The sequence below is a fragment of the Leptonychotes weddellii genome, chromosome 15 (genome assembly GCF_054177405.1).
Source record: "Leptonychotes weddellii isolate Sample4059 chromosome 15, ASM5417740v2, whole genome shotgun sequence".
Lineage (NCBI taxonomy): Eukaryota > Metazoa > Chordata > Mammalia > Carnivora > Phocidae > Leptonychotes > Leptonychotes weddellii.
Genome location: NC_138383.1, coordinates 25,766,933 through 25,783,166, shown reverse-complemented (window position 1 = coordinate 25,783,166; position 16,234 = coordinate 25,766,933). Strand labels below are relative to the sequence as shown.

The 16,234-nt window shown below is 46.2% G+C and overlaps 2 protein-coding genes across 9 annotated transcripts in view; one reads left to right on the top strand and one right to left on the bottom strand.

Moving 5' to 3' along the window:
• Window positions 1-11,722, top strand: part of MMD (monocyte to macrophage differentiation associated) — a 74,873-nt gene extending 63,151 nt beyond the window's left edge. For 2 of the 5 annotated variants that reach the window (XR_014140529.1, XR_014140531.1), the window contains 2 exons: window positions 10,300-10,514; window positions 11,498-11,722. Coding sequence is in view for 1 of the 5 variants with exons in the window: in XM_081805246.1 (XP_081661372.1) it covers window positions 11,498-11,521 (24 nt within the window). In the remaining 4 variants the exon portion in view is untranslated. Of the gene's footprint in view, window positions 1-3,380; window positions 3,633-4,392; window positions 4,459-10,299; window positions 10,515-11,497 lie in introns of those variants that run through there. The other 3 variants (XR_014140530.1, XR_014140528.1, XM_081805246.1) reach the window with 3 other exon arrangements.
• The window catches only part of HLF (HLF transcription factor, PAR bZIP family member), a 57,048-nt gene continuing 50,701 nt past the window's right edge, over window positions 9,888-16,234 (bottom strand). For 2 of the 4 annotated variants that reach the window (XM_081805241.1, XM_031040566.2), the window contains exon 4: window positions 9,888-14,304. In XM_081805241.1, the coding sequence (XP_081661367.1) occupies window positions 14,086-14,304 (219 nt within the window). In that variant the 3' untranslated portion in view covers window positions 9,888-14,085. The remainder of the gene's footprint in view (window positions 14,305-16,234) is intronic. The other 2 variants (XM_081805242.1, XM_006744651.3) reach the window with 1 other exon arrangement.

The window sequence follows — 16,234 nt, the reverse complement described above, 5'->3', positions numbered from 1 at the left end:
GGGAAGAATGAAGCGGGGGAAATCGGAGGGGTGGACGAACCATGAGAGACGATGGACTCTGAAAAACAAACTGAGGGTTCTAGAGGGGAGGGGGGTGGGAGGATGGGTTGGCCTGGTGGTGGGTATTGAGGAGGGCACGTTCTGCGTGGAGCACTGGGTGTTATGCACAAACAATGAATCATGGAACACTTCATCTAGAGCTAATGATGTAATGTATGGGGATTAACATAAGAATAAAAAAAAAAACTAAAAAAAAAAAAGATTAGTCTTTGCAAATTCATGTTCAGTAGCTGGATTTGTCAGGGCTATTTTCTTCACTCCTGGTTGATGAAACAATTTTCTTTTTTTTTAAAGATTTTATTTATTTATTTGAGAGAGGGAGAGAGAGAGAGCACATGAAGGGGGGAGGGTCAGAGGGAGAAGCAGACTCCCTGCCGAGCAGGGAGCCCGATGCGGGACTCGATTCTGGGACTCCAGGATCATGACCTGAGTTGAAGGCGGTCGCTTAACCAACTGAGCCACCCAGGCACCCCCCCCCTTTTTTTTTTTTTGGCCAATTTTAATTCCGAAACTTTCTTTCACACAAAGTAACAGTTTTACAAACAGGAATTTTACTATCTTCATCGGGGCAAGTTTGGCAGAGATACATGAAATATCTCACTTCTCAGTAAATTCCAGAAATTGCAGTACTTTCCACGTTTTTGTTTCCCTTCAGGATTTATCTAACAGCGTTCCAAAGTCTCCACAGTCAAAAATTTCCACTAAAATACCTTCAGCAGAAAATCCATCATAATTCCTATTGTATTTGGTAAAAACTGAAAATTTTTCTACCATAAAAACAGAGAACATTGACATTATCATTTTAAAAATCACCTCAGGGGCACCTGGGTGGCTCAGTTGGTTAAATGTCTGCCTTCAGCTCAGGTCATGATCCCCAGGGTCCTGGGATCGAGCCCCGCATCCAGCTCCCCACTCACGGGGAGTCTCTTCTCCCTCTGCCCCTCCCCTCCGCTCGTACTCTTTCTCTCTCTCAAATAAATAAATAAAATCTTCTAAAAAATAAGATAAAATCACTTCAAACAATGTACCCCATATTGTCTACACCCAGGGCTAATCCGTCCTGCTCGAAGCCTCCCATCCAGCCCTTGGTAAGCATCTGTCCATGGATGCATCATTTAGGGAAAGGATCAATGTGGTAAGGTAGTCTTCATGGAATCACAGTGTTCTGAGATCAGATCGTTTTTTTTCTTTTAAACTTTGTGGGTTTTTTTCTTTTTTTAACTCTGCACAAAGAATATAAAAATATAGAAATGCAGGGGCACCTGGGTGGCTCAGTTGGTTAAGCATCCGTCGTCAGGTCATGATCTCAGGGTTGTGAGATCGAGCCCCGAGTGGGGCTCTGTGCTCAGAGCGGAGTCTGCTTGGGATTCTCTGCCTCTCTCTCTCCCTCTCCCTATGCCCCTCCCCTGTTCACATGTGGCTGTGTGCTTGCACGCTTTCTCTCTCAAATAAATAAAATCTTTTAAAACATACAGGAATGCATTCAAGAATTTGTTAGAATTAGGTTTGGTTGCAATCCATAACCTAATCTCTGCCCTGAAAGATGCTGACATCTTAAGTTGTGCACAAAGATATCATCATAGGGAGTTAGTCAATCGCAAGAGATGGGTGGATGGAGAGCTTGGGTTAGAACTGGGGTGGGGTTCAGAGGAGGGAGTGGGTGCTTCCAACCAGGAGCCTAGAGATTTCATGGGAAAAGTGACATGTCAAGTTGTCGTGAAGAATGGGTAGCATTTGGACACTTAAAAACCTGTAAGACAGTACGCTGAGGGAGTCAGGCTCTTCATGCCTCCACTTCTCCATTAGCAAAGCAAGGATCAGATCATCTTTGCCCCTTGGTCCACATGGAAAACAGCAAAAGAGAGACAGGGTGTTTGCTCTGTTGAAGGAGGGGTCACTATACTTGTATTTCGCTGTGTGTGACATTCAGCAAGTCACTTTCCTTCCCTGGACAATGTTCTTGTCTGAAAAATGAAAAGGATTTGCCAGATGAAATATCTCTAAGGCATCCTCTGACTCAGACATTACTGTGTGATCCTAAAAGTGCCTTGGGGTGGATTTCTGCCAATGGGAACAGGGCTTCCTGTTCACACAGACACGTTGGTGAATGGGGATTGCTTAAGAGAGTCAGCCTTGCTGTTTGCAAGTCACAGTCAGGGGGCTGGGACGTCTGGGCTTCTCCTGTCCCGTCCAGCTGCCTGGAGCCTTGAATCTCCACCCTTGATTTTCCTAAGGTCTTTCGCTCCTGGCTTCCACATCCACCCACTCACACCCCCGCTCCACTACCACACCCAGGAGGGAGAGAGGGGGAGGGGCAAGGTAGGAAGAGCATGGCCCTCTTGGTGCACAAATATCTCCAATCCAGGCTTCCCACCGAGAACTGTGAGACCAAGGGAAGGCTCATCTTTCTGCTCCCCCACCACCTCTCTGCTTTTAAGTTGCTTTTCCTCTATTTTGGAGATTCATCTTCTTTCAGAGGAAAGAAAGGCACTTTGGTCTTTTAAGGGTAACTTTTCATGAGGCTTTGGTATGTGTCCACATCCCTCAGTAGTTCTGGGGAAGCAGCAGGGGGCCGGGGAAGCTGAAAGGAGGGTGAAGAGATTTCTACAAGGCCTCCTGCGCCGACAGGAAGTAGGGGGAGGGTGGAGGACAGGGAGGGGCATCTTTGGGCTGTCTCGGGAGCCTTGTCAAAGGACACTCATTTGCTGGCCTTCAAAGCTATGAGCAGAAGAGATAGGAAGAGGAGAATAAGGTTATAGGTGGGGAAGATTCTTTTTAGGAAAGGCAGTCCTATGTCAGATGAAAATCAGCAGGGTCCTGGTTTCTCCCTCACCAATCGTGACCTTTGATCTCAGAGGTGGTGGGTGGAGAAGCACCAGGGTGCAGGCTGGGGAGTCAGCCGCCTGGCCAAGGCATTTATTATTTTCTTATTTATTCAGAATTCATTACTTAGAGCTGAGGAAGTTGGGGTGTGTTTGTAGGGCACTGAAGAGACGCAGGCGGTGGGCCGAGGTCAGCACATGCCCCCTGAGGGAATGGAGGGACGTCAAAATATACTTTGCAGCACAGATTGCCCCCCTGCTGTCTGAATTTGGACAAGACTTGCTCTGGCTAGCCCTCAGTTTCCTCATTTATTCTACCCTGAGCACCTTGTGGGGTTGCTGAAAGGGCTGAGGTGAGGAACAGGTGAGGGAACATTCCACTGTGCAAGGGTGTTCAGGCATGGCGGGATCCTTATCCTGTGGGAGGGAGTCCTTTCCCTTCCCGGAGTGTGTCCTCCTCCAGTGAGACGTTCATGAGGACGTCTTTCCTTCCTCTAGAGCACCTCTCAAGCCTCCGGACGCTGCCTGAGGGACAGGACAGGAAGGAAACATGGATTGTAGCTGCACCCTGGGGACTCCTGCTGGAAGCCCATCTTCACTAACCCCCAGGAAAACCTCACAGTCCCCAACCGGCTCTTCACATCCTGGGATTTATTTTCAGTTGTGGCTTCAGAATTTCTAGCTGGAAGTGGTTTGGAGGCTGCAATCTATCTGGGTGGTAGGGTTGCATCTAGAAGAACTTGAAGCCATGTGAGTAAACTAAGCATCCTGGGGTTACGTAAGCACATGCAAATTTGGGGAGGCTTTCACAAATTAGTGATTATGGGGTTCGAAAGTCCATGATGCTCCTCCACTCTATCAGTTTATCTCTGAGTGACGATTAAAGATGGATGGGATATGGTTCTTAGGCGCAAGGCTGATGTTATTGCACAAGCAGTAGACAGAAGTTTGCAAACCTAGGGTGGACTCCAGTCTCTACCAACAAATGTCCGATTCCTCATCTTAAAATAAGGGTAGTAGATGTGAATTCCCCGAGATTCCTTTCTCAATCCACTCCCTCTCCTGTAGTATGTCAGGGTGGAAACCTTACAAGTAAATCTAACCTCAGGGATTAGAGTGCCAAATGCCTCAGCATGTTGTGTTATTCATTTGACTTTCAAAGGCCGGAGAGAGGACATGACTCCTGGGCCACTCCCAGGAGCTTATGTATCTCCTGCAAGGTCAAGGTAGAAGGGGGGGGAGGGGTTGGGCAGTGTGAGGGAACGAACTAATACTTGTTGAGTATCTAATATTCCAGGTTGCTAGGTGCTTTATATGTTATTGTGTTTAATGCAACCAATATTGAGATGGCATTAAATGACCCCGAGGCTCAGAAAGACTAAGTATAACGTTACCAGCTAAAAAGGGCTTCTCCGTAGTGAGTGCTCGATGAGTATTTGTTTCTTGAATAAATGAATGCCAGGGCTTGAACCCAGGTTTGACTTAGCTCCAAAACTTGTACTATTTCCAGGCTGCATCCTCAAGCCCAACTGAGAGAGGAACATAGTGACTGACCTGCAAACGCTTCACGTGTCTGGTGAGCTTGGTCTAAAAAGACAGCACTTAGAGGCGCCTGGGTGGCTCAGTCGGTTAAGCGTCTGCCTTCGGCTCAGGTCATGATCCCGGGGTCCTGGGATCGAGTCCCACATCGGGCTCCCTGCTCGGCGGGAAGCCTGCTTCTCCCTCTCCCACTCCCCCTGCTTGTGTTCTCTCTCTCGCTGTCTCTCTCTCTCTCTGTCAATTAAATAAATAAAATCTTAAAAAAAAAAAAAAAGATTTTATTTGGGATGCCTGGGTGGCTCAGTCGGTTAAGCGTCTGCCTTCGGCTCAGGTCATGATCCCGGGGTCCTGGGATCGAATCCCCCGTCGGGCTCCCTGCTCGGCGGGAAGCCTGCTTCTCCCTCTGCCACGCCCCCTGCTCATGCTCTCTCTCTCTCTCAAATAAATAAATTTAAAAAAAGACGGCATTTAGGAGAAACTCTTCTGAGACCTTGCACCAAACCACCAGCAATGACTAGTGCTCATGCCATACTAACGAAGCAGTCTGCAAAGCACTTTGGTTGATTCCAACCAAAGGAAATTTTAAAAAGCTAGCGTCTTGTGGTACCCATGGTTGCAAGAGACAGAAGCCTACTCAAATTAGCCCAATAAGAGGTGTGGTAGTGGTGGAAGTATTTATAATTCTGGAGATCACACTGAATCCAAGGGAGGCTGAACGATTAAACATCAAGAAGGGCAGGAATCAGAGAAGCCCAAGGACTTTGTAGGATTGCAAAGACTTTTACTCATTTGCATGCCCTCCTCCACTGATTTATTCAGTCCCTCCAGGGTCGTTTAGAAGAGTGTTTTGCAAACTGCAGCACACACAGGCATCACCTGGAGATGTTGTTAAAATGTCGATTCTGATTTGGTAAGTCTGGGGTGGGACCCGACAGTCCACGTTTCTAAAGGCTCCCAGGTGATGCTGCCGCTGATGTATGGCCCACACTTTGAGCGTAGCAAGAACTTAGGTCACTGAGCCACAAGCTGCAGTTGGAATCACCTGAGAGATTTTTTTTAACCTTGACGCCTGAATTCCACCCTTCCCAGCAGATTCTGATACAATCGGTTTGAAGTATGACCTGGGAATTAGGATTTTTTTAAGCCCCCAGGTGATTCAAATGAGCAGCAAAGTGTGATTTGATGGAGCCGCTTCTCTGAGGTTAGATATCCCGCCCGTGCAGGCAGCTGTGGATGGATTATGGGGCTTATAAAGTACAAGCATGTCAGCCACACTCGGGACTGTATAGGGCCAATGGGCAAGGATCAGCATATCCGGAACAGTAAATGACTTGGAGTCCAAAAAGCGTGAGTACAGATTCTGGCATCCCCGTTTTCTAATTGGATGCTCTGCTCCAGAAAGTCTGGGTTCAGAATTCTTTAAGCTCTAGAGTGATTTTTATTTTTTTTTCAAGTGAAAAGTGGAAGCTATGCTTTCTGATCCACATCCCCCTCAGGGTCTTTTGAGGCTCAGTGCAGTGTTGTTCAACCAGGGGGCACAGGGGAGAATAAACTGGAGAGAGGTTTGGGGGCGCCTGGGTGGCTCAGTCATTAAGCGTCTGCCTTCGGTTCAGGTCATGATCCCAGGGTCCTGGGATCGAGCCCCGCATCGGGCTCCCTGCTCCGCGGGAAGCCTGCTTCTCCCTCTCCCACTCCTGCTTGTGTTCCCTCTCTCGATGTGTCTCTCTCTGTCAAATAAATAAATACAAAAAACAAAAACAAAAAACTGGGAGAGCTTTCTAAGGAGGACAGGCTGGCCTTCCACGCAGAATTCTGCAAGTCTCAGGGTGGTGCAGGCATAGGTATTTTTACAAGCTCCCCCGGATGATCCTTCTGTGCATCCCTGGCTGTGAACCATTGATCAACTGAGATCATGTCATGAAACCTTCGAGCTGTCCTTGACTCTTCTACCAAACCCCATGGATTCCAGCTCCCTAAATAGCTCTTGAATCTATCCATCCATCTCATCCCTAGAGCCTTGTTCAGAGACTAATGTAGAAAGTTCCCTCAGCCTCCAACTCTTCCTAATTCCCTGCAATCCATCTTCCGAGTAGCTGCCAGGATCATCTTTCTAATACAGGAACTGCTTATGTCATTCTCCTGATCAGGATAAAGTCCAAAGGCCTTAAAGTGGTGTGCAAGGACATTCATGGTCTGGCCATACCTCATTTCCTGTCACTCTCCCCCTCATACCTCACACTCCAACAGTCCTATCACTCCCAGGAGAGTTCTGTTCTCTCAACCTCTGTGCTGCTACTTGGAATGTCCCTCCCCATCTTTTCCTGGCAAACTCCTGCTTTTCCTCTCCCTGCTCCATCGTCCCCTTCCCTGCAGAGCTCTCCCACACCCATCCTGCTCACCATCAGAGGTGGACGGAGGCTTAGGGCCACTTCTGTTTTATGAATCTTAGGGTATATTTCAAAAGATGAAGAAGTTCCCAAAGAAAGTTACTCAAAAAGTTATCATTCCATCTCTGTGAATATATATTCATTTAGTAACAAATCAAACATCTTAATTTGAGGCCCTTCAAAAATGTAAGACATGGCCGAATGACCAGAATGAAAATGCATCCACTAAAATACGCAATATAGAGTCCGACTGTGTTGTAGCACATCACCTGTGAAATCAAATCAAGCAATATTTATTTATTTGAGAGAGAGAGAATGAGAGAGAGCAAGCACATGAGGGGGGAGGATCAGAGGGAGAAGCAGACTCCCCGCCGAGCAGGGAGCCCGATGCGGGACTCGATCCAGGGACTCCAGGATCATGACCTGAGCCGAAGGCAGTCGCTTAACCAACTGAGCCACCCAGGCGCCCCAAATCAAGCAATATTTATTAACAATCACTATGATTATTACAAAAAGCAAGTATTTGTTGAATTCCTATTACACTCTGAGCACGTTCTCACTTAATCCTAGTAACAACCCTACAAGGAGAGGACTGTGATGCCCATTTTACAGATAAAACTCAGGGTGACTTGGTGAATTGTCCATGTCACATAGATGGTGAGTAATGGATCTGGGATTCCAGTCCAGGCTCGCCTGGCCCCTGCTCACCGTCCCAACCACGGCAACTGCCTTCTGCCTTTGCTGAGCACTGAACTGAAACCGTGGAGTGGAGTGGAGTGGAGTGGTGTAGAACACAAACACTTTCTGCCTGGGTTTAAATTCTGCTGACTTCCTTTCTTGAGCCTGTTCTTCATCTGCAAAACAGGGATAATAATACTACTTATTTCATAGCATAAGGATTAAATGAGATGTGGCAGGTTGAGGGTTTAGGACTCAGTGACTGACAGCTTTTCCTATTGTTTCCTAGCACTGAGCCAGGCTTTGCAGGATGAAAAGGAGCTAGAGAGAGGGGCCTTTGGACCCAAGTCCTCACTGACTCAAAGCCCAGAGAGGCAGAGGAATCTTGCCACTGTCTTCACTCGGGTCTTTCTTCTCTAAAAGGTCCTTTTGATTTATTAGCAAGAAGCTATCTCCCGACTACAAAGGCAAGATTTCAATAATTCTCACCCAGTTCCTGGCTAAAGATGCCCAAAGAGATTTCTAAGCCAGTGATTTTCAGAGGGAACTTAATTCAAATGCTTTGAAGAGGGGGGCTTGATGGTTGGGCACTTTGTTATATTTTAAGTATGAATGGACGAGCCATCCCACATGGGCAGCATGTGATGGGCCCTGGGGACTGGGCACTTGTGAATGATGGGGCTTCCTATCGATTCACAGGTGATGTGCCATGTTAGAGGCCAAAGCCTCTCCAGGCATGGGGAGGCAGTCCTCTCCCCTAACAGATGTGAATGCCAAATATAAAATTGGTCACCCAAAGAGAATCTTAAGGTCATTGTGCCTACTCCCCTGAGAGAGGACAAAGGTGTTTGATGATGAAAGTAGAGGGCGCCTGGGTGGCTCAGTCGGTTAAGCATCTGCCTTCGGCTCAGGTCATGATCCCAGGGTCCTGGGATCAAGTCCCGCACTGGGCTCCCTGCTCAGCGGGAAGCCTGCTTCTCCCTCTGCCTCTGCCTCTATCCCTACTCCCCCGCCCCTCACCGCTAGTATGCACGCGTGCACTCTCTCTAATAAAAATCTTAAAAAAAAAAAAAAAAAGTAGAGCTGAACCCTCACTTGTAACTGCTCGATGTAAGTGGGAAGATGCCGCGGAGTGGACGGTCGCCCACCGACCTGTGTACAAAGCAGTGATCTCTCAGGGATGTCAGAATGTGAAGCCCCATCTGTGTAGCCTCTCCCTCATTCCCACACCTCCAGCTACCTGCTCCTTCTTCCGAGCAGGAGAATTGTTTTCTGTCCTCTTGGAAGGAACAAATGGTCTGAGAGAGTGAATTGGGAAAATTGCTCCCGGCCCACGCTCCCCTCCCCGGGTCCCCATGGCAGATACTGTTGAGGGCCTATTATGGGCCAGACACTATGCATTTGTTATGAAGTCATCCCTGCAACCCTCAGAGGTGGAGATTATACTTTCATTTCACAGATGAGGAGATTTGGGTTAAAACATGCTTAGTGCTGCGCAAGGTCATATGCCTGCTAAGTGACAGATTTGAATCACCGAGCTCCTCACCACAGAGTCCCCTCCTCTCGTGCCCAAGATGCTGAGCTCCTTGGCCCGGGCTGCAGCCCACGCAGGGCCAGTGTGTGGAGCTCCCCAGGTGAGTCTGACGGGCTGCCAGGGCCGGGCACCACCGCACTGCGTCAGCCCTGCTAGAAATCCGTAAATGGGGTTTTTATTCCATCTTGCATCACAGGTTCCCTGGGGGAGTGGGGAAAGCTGTGACTCTCCCCTATAGAAAAATATGTTTATACACAAAAAGTTGCATACAATTTCTGGTAATTATGGAAATTCTGAAGCTTCTGCATGGATCCCCCAAGAGTCATGGACTCAAATTAAGGTCAAGCCTGTAAATCCTTGCTTCCAACTCCTTGGCCAAAACATGGGAGGTAGCTGGAAGCCCTTAAACAATTCATTTTCTTCCTACTGACTCAGAGTTGCTGAATCTGTAGTCCTGGGATATGTTCCCAGTCGATTCCCATACATCCAACCAATCTTTGGACTGGTTTTGGGGAAGCAGCTCTCTAAATGATGCCCATCCAATGGACCAGAATTCATTTCTGTCACCTCTACCCATATAATGTTAGAAAGTTGCTTCACCTCCCAAACCTTCTCTTTTCTCTTCCATAAAATGGGAATAACAATAGCCCCCACCTCATAGAGTTGATATGGGATTAAATCAAATATTCCATGAAAGTGTTTATCATAGTGCCTGGCACAGAAGTACTGAATAAATAGTAATGTATCACTGATTACATAGTAGTATTATTTATCATCAATGTAAGTAATCTCTGTAAATGGTCTCTTGGTGATAGGATTGGGAACAGAATCGAATTTCTAGTAGACTGTCAACAAAAATACATGAAAGAAAGGAAAAAATTCAAAGTTTATTAAGCATTAAGAATAACAGACAGATAAAGGTTTGGACTTAACAGCATAAACACCACCAATATCATGGTGTACAATTCAACTGACCTCACGTGAATTTGTACCCGTTTAACAGATGCAACGTTTGTGGTGTTGCCAAAAGGATAATGGTTATGGTTATTGTTACGTTTGGTAAGGTGCTCCCAAATTAAAGATGTTATGATTTGACTATAAATATTCACACACGCACACACACACACACACACACAGTCCTCTACACACTTGGCCCTCTCCAAAATGTACTGATTTCAGTTGCCAAGTCCAATTCAATCAAGATCTAGGATAAGGTTTTGCTCAATCAAGATCTAGGATAAGGTTTTGCTCAATTTTAAAATGACATTATTAATTGTAGAGAAAACCTGAAGGAGACCGTGGCCTTTCCAGGGAGGCCGAGGAGCCCTCGGCATGAAGCTAGCACCCCGGGAGCAGAAGAGGTCTACCACATACACGGTCTCCCATCGCCTGCAGCTTGCTGACCCCGGGTTAAATCCCAGCCTCTGCACTCCACTCAGGCAAGCAGGCCAAGCCAGCCTGCTTTGGGATTACTCTGATTAACTCTCCTAAAATGTGAGTTTTCCTAAAAGGAACATGGCGGGGGGGTGGGGATTAGATAAACTACCAGAAAAAAACCAAGCAGAGCTCTGCATATTATGGAATGCCTGTCATTTTACCCCGGGGGGGTGGGGGGTGGGGAGAGGGGCTCCGCCTAGAATTCTTTTTGACTCTTCCAAAATCAGACCCAAGACCTTTTAAATGCACGCTTAGAATTATTGTGTGTTCCCTCACAAAACCGGTGACGATTCACGGGAGGAACCTGTGCGTTATCTAGTACAGCACCCTAGCCACACAAATCCGCTCCGCACTCTCCAGGAACCAGCGGTCATTCTGCTTTGTGGGATGTCAGCACTGGAAGATGAAAGGCCCATCACAGCCTCGCCCATTGGGTGTTTTGAACGGTCAGAAGGTGGCCAGTGTCTCAAAAGGAGGAAATGATCACGACAGCCCTCGCAACCCCTCCCTATAGCCTCAAGGGGCCTGAGGAGCAGGCCAGGCCAGGCTGATGGGTTTTTGCCTTCCTCTGCAAGTCTAGTCCACAGGAACGACAGCATGACCTTGTCAGGAAGTCCTGGGCCGCTCCTTCCAAATTGTGTGTAAATGATGTTGGCATGATTTGATTTGGGTTCATTTTTAATGGCCAAGTAATTAATCTCCGAAAGATACTTAGGATGAAAAGGTGAAAAATGACAACAGGACTTTTAATAGCTGCAGTCTGCAGAACTCATCTGACCCTGGTTGATCCGGAGTCATTCCAGATCGGGCCATGACTTCCCACGCCATTTGGCAGAACTGCCTTATTTACTAATTGTCCCAGAAAGAAAGCAGGGAGTCCAGGAATGAGTGTTCATGTGTGTGTGGTGACAATGACCTACACAGAAGGCACACGTACAGACTCAAAGTTTCTTAAATGTTAAGACGAGGTAGGTTTTCTGAAACCTCTCCTGGCACACCAAAGGATGAGTTTTATTATGATTTTTTTATTTCTTCCACAGAGAACATTTGTGATCCTCATTTGATACAAACCACCTAACTCCAAGAACGACCAGTGCTCAGAGTTTTCTCAGCTACCATTTCACATGGCAGTGAACTTGGACGGTCCATGGTGCATCGCTTCTCCACTTAAAGATACTGCTTGTCTTTGTTTTAGTAATGACTGCCACTTAATAATTCCGTGGCCATTGGTCTTTTTACCTATAAAAACGCCAACTTTGTGTGTCCACCTGTGTCTCTTACTGAATACCGCTTATTCAGTTCTGCTTCAGAACTTGGCCAAAGGTCTTACTTATTTCACTAGTTGTATACCTGAACAATGCATTTCGATTCTAATGCTCTCCCACTTCCTACCGTCATCTGTGGCCCGGGACAAAAAGAATACCTAGTAGGAATATCCTACTGGTCAGGTTTCCCAAGACTAGGACACTATGACAGAAGCTTTGCGGGTGGACTGACCAGGAGACCACCAGATCATTAAAGAATTAGGTACTCTGGAGGCAGGAGACTAGAAAATCCCATTGATGAAAGGGTGTTTTAATCTAGCACAAATTGTTTCTTTGCAATAACAGCAGAATCTGTTGACATTACACAACTTTGTGAAACAAAAGAACAATCATCTTTAAAGTCAAAACACCTATCAAATTAGAAACCATACACATAACACCAATATCAACCTCATATTGCATAAGACGCACGTGCCCACAGAGGAGAACAGAATTGTTTGGGGTGCTTGCAGTGATATTTCATTCCAGGAACTCATAACTTTGAAGTGAACATTTTCGTGGCAGATGCTTTTCCTAAAAAAACACTGTATCATCCAATAAATATTTGACTAACATCCACTTTGTGCTTTTGGGTGACGTTAACTGACTTCTTTCTGAGACCTAATGGGAAACAAGAAAGCTCCTTCTATATTTTAGAGCGGGATTTGTCACACCAAGCTTCGATACTGTCATAAAATTTTAATTTAAAGCAAAACACATGCTGATGTATCAGTGATAGGCTTAAAATATTAAAGACTTCAAAAACCCCCAAGCGCTTCTTCTCTGTACAACATTGATGAATATATATCTTTGCTATATAATTTTAAAACATGGAATAGTTTTCCTTTTCTCTTTGCTATATATAATATATGTCTTCCAAAATACATCGTCAGTATTTATATCTGAAAAATACTGTACAAAAAAGAACTTCCTATAATTACTCTGTATAAACATTAAACAATTTAATAATCTCTCCTTTTGGTCTATAGTAAACATTTAAATTGATTGGATTGACCACAGTTTGTGACAACACCATCCTCTTCTGAGATACACCAGTGTCTTTTACATTCATTTTTCAGAAGTCCACTTTCTAAGAGCACATACGTTCAAAAAGCAAACAGAAAATAAGAAACATAAGCTCCAGAATCATTAATTTATGAAGCATTCAAAAACGACACCACTAGGATAAAGGGTCTTACAAAACATCAACTTATTAACTTATTAATGATTTTTAAAAACAGCAAGGTATAATTCACAAAAATATATATATTACCAAAAAATGGGGAAAACTGAATCTTAAGTAATTGTTTTGAGTATCAAGAGGGATATGGAAAAAGGTAACTAGAAAAGTGGGAGGGTGGGGGGACTGGAGAGGGGAGAAAACAAAACCAAACATATCAATGTCAAAAGCTGTTCCAAGATGCAATTTTTTTTGGCTCCTACACTGATAAATTAACCCCTCGTTCTGAGACCTGGCATTTCCCTCTGGTTCCCTGTCCTGGGGATGTTCTGGGCATGCTCAAATGCATTACTGTAATTTTTGTGTTTTAAAAGACAGTGAAATTCTTAGGGAACATATCCTATGTCCACTAGTAATACTCAGGCAGCATGCTCTAGCGTACAATAGGATTATTGCTTTAGGTACAGACAGTGCAAAACACACTCTGTGTTCTAGAATAGTACTCTTACTTATCTGGGGTTGGTAGAATTAAAAGGAAACTTAGTAGATAGCAGTAAGTAAATATGGGATCTAATAAATCTAAACAGCACTTTAAATTTGAAGACAATTATCACCAAAACTGAAAATATGAGGAAAGCAACCTATAACTGAGAGAGAGAGAGCTGCAGTGTAGTGCTAAGTGATTTCTGTGCACCTTATTAGCATGGTAACTTACAGATTAAACAGAAACAAGAGCTCGTAGTCTTGACAACTGAGATCTACTAGTTTACCAGGGCCCTGCTTGGTGAAGCCGGGCAGAGGGTCCTGGAAGAGTAGGCGGGAGCCACCGGGGAGCGACGCGGGAAGGGGCAGGAGTGGAGAAGGAGGGAGGGGCTGGAGACCCCCCGGTGGGCGGGAGGGTCCCCGCAGTCCAGTAAAAACATGGCACCTTTCTTTTTCGGAACTGAAAGACGATGAGAGGGCTACCTTAACATGGCAAGTGCACAAGCACGCGCGCGCGCGCACACGCACACCAGAATGTGAGTCAGATGTGTTTATGCCTCTGGTAAAGTGCTGATGTCAGAAAGGTTGCTTCGGGTGTGGTGCTATCAGGCGGGAAACACACTGTCCATCTATTCGAAAGCCAGCCCACAAAACCGCCATCCTACAGGGGCCCGTGCCGGGCCTCGTACTTGGCAAGTATGTTCTTGCATTTGCCCAGCTCCTTCCGCAAGTCAGCCACCTCCTGGCGCAGGGCCGAGTTCTCCTTCTCCAGGAAGGACGCCCGGATTGCGATCTGGTTCTCCTTCAGCCGCCGGGCGTCGCGGGAGCGCTTAGCTGCCATGTTGTTCTTCCTGCGCCGGGCCCAGTACTTGTCGTCCTGCTCATTAGTCACAGGGGGACAGAAACAAGACGTTAGATTTCAGCCGCGGAGGGGCTCGGGGTGGCGCCCGGGCACCAGGGACCCAGGCATCTCACCTCGCGTCTCCTTCCCTGACCGTCTGCACACGTCTGTCTGACACCACGGCCCGTGCGCCGCGGCTGCCCTCCCGCAGCAAGGACGCACCTGTCACAGCGCGCCCCTCCCTCCTCTCTGCCCTGCAGAGTACGTGCCGACCAGGGGACCCCAGAGGCTGCATAAAAGCAAGTAGCTCACTTCACACCCTAAACTACCTTCAGATCTCTCTGCGTTCTTTGATGAAAATGTTATTTTAAGAACCCTTTCCTTCCATGGGTGCTGGTATGCTTGTTGGTAGAAGTCCACACGATATTGTTGCAAGGCGACTTGGCAATATCTATCAACTGTTGAAATGCACCACCACTGATGGAGAACTCCCCTTCTAGGATCTCAGGCTCCTCCCATCTGCATGGGTGTGCACACAGACACGCACAGGATTTTTACTGTGGCATTGTTTCTAATAGAAAGAGCTAGGGGAAACTAATCGGTAGGAGATTTAATAACTACATGATGATGGAATCATACAAAAGGATACTCTGCAGCTGTTACAAATAATGATCCAGCGGAACCAAAAAGATGTTCATGATATACCACTACATGGGTGGAAACAACAGCAATTTGCTGATAAATATGTATGGCTTCATCCCACTTTGGTTAAAAAATCATAATATTGTATATTCATAGAAAGAGGCCCAGAAGGATTTATACCAAGCTATTGAACATGGTGCCTCTACAAGGGGAATTGGAGGAGGGACGCCAAGGAGAGAGGTAGGATCTTTCACCTTTTCTATCTTTCTGATGTATGTCTTGGTAATTAAAAACAGAAATTAAAAACACACACACACACACAAACTTCCACCTGCCACTGATCAATATCCTCATATTGGTGGCTAGCATTTAAATAATTTACTCCTAATCTCCTGTTTAACTCTGCTCTAGGCCTTAATTCTCCTGGGTACTACTTAAATGGGCATCATGTCCTGTCCCCCTCATCATTGCTCCCCCACCAAAAGAAAGGAAAACTTTCTGAGGAAGACTAAGAAATGCAAGTCTTCTTTTAGGCCTTACCAATTCATCTATGGTGCCACCCGGTGTGTTTTGCAACCCTTTCTTTTCAAGGACTTGCAACAGCAAATCCCTCCATCGTAGCGAGGCTAATGCTTGCAGTTAATGCAGTTAGCAGTTACTGGTCACCCAGAATACGTGGGCTGAGGCCAGTGCTTACCCTCCCCCAGGATTGCAAGGGGCAGTTGGCACTGGAAGAGGTCACATGGGTTGGGACCCAGGCTGCAAGGAAGGCCCAAGGTCAGTGGTGCACCCCACACCTGCCCATTACCCTCGGCAAACGTGTGCCCTGCACGGAGACAGAAAGTGTGAGAGCGCGCGTGCGCAGACACCTTCTGCCCGCCATTCACCCCATTCACAGTCTGGTAACCGGTTCCTTATTTATAAAGCACACCCAGCCTTCTACACGTTTCATAATAATATGTAACAAAGTGAAAAAGTGATCTTCCCATAGCTGGCACTAGCATCCTTCTTTCAGAGAAGAAGGCTGTGCTTTGAAGAATAGCTGGATACAATGTCCACAACAGCCAAACTGTGGAAAGAGCCAAGATGTCCATCGACAGATGAATGGATAAAGAAGATGTGGTATATATATGCGATGGAATATTATGCAGCCATCCAAAAAAAAAATGAAATCTTGCCATTTGCAACGACATGGATGGAACTGGAGGGTATTATGTTGAGTGAAATAAGTCCAACAGAGAAAGACATGTATCATATGATCTCACTGATATGAGGAATTCTTAATTGCAGGAAACAAACTGAGTGTTGTTGGAGTGGGGGGTGGGGT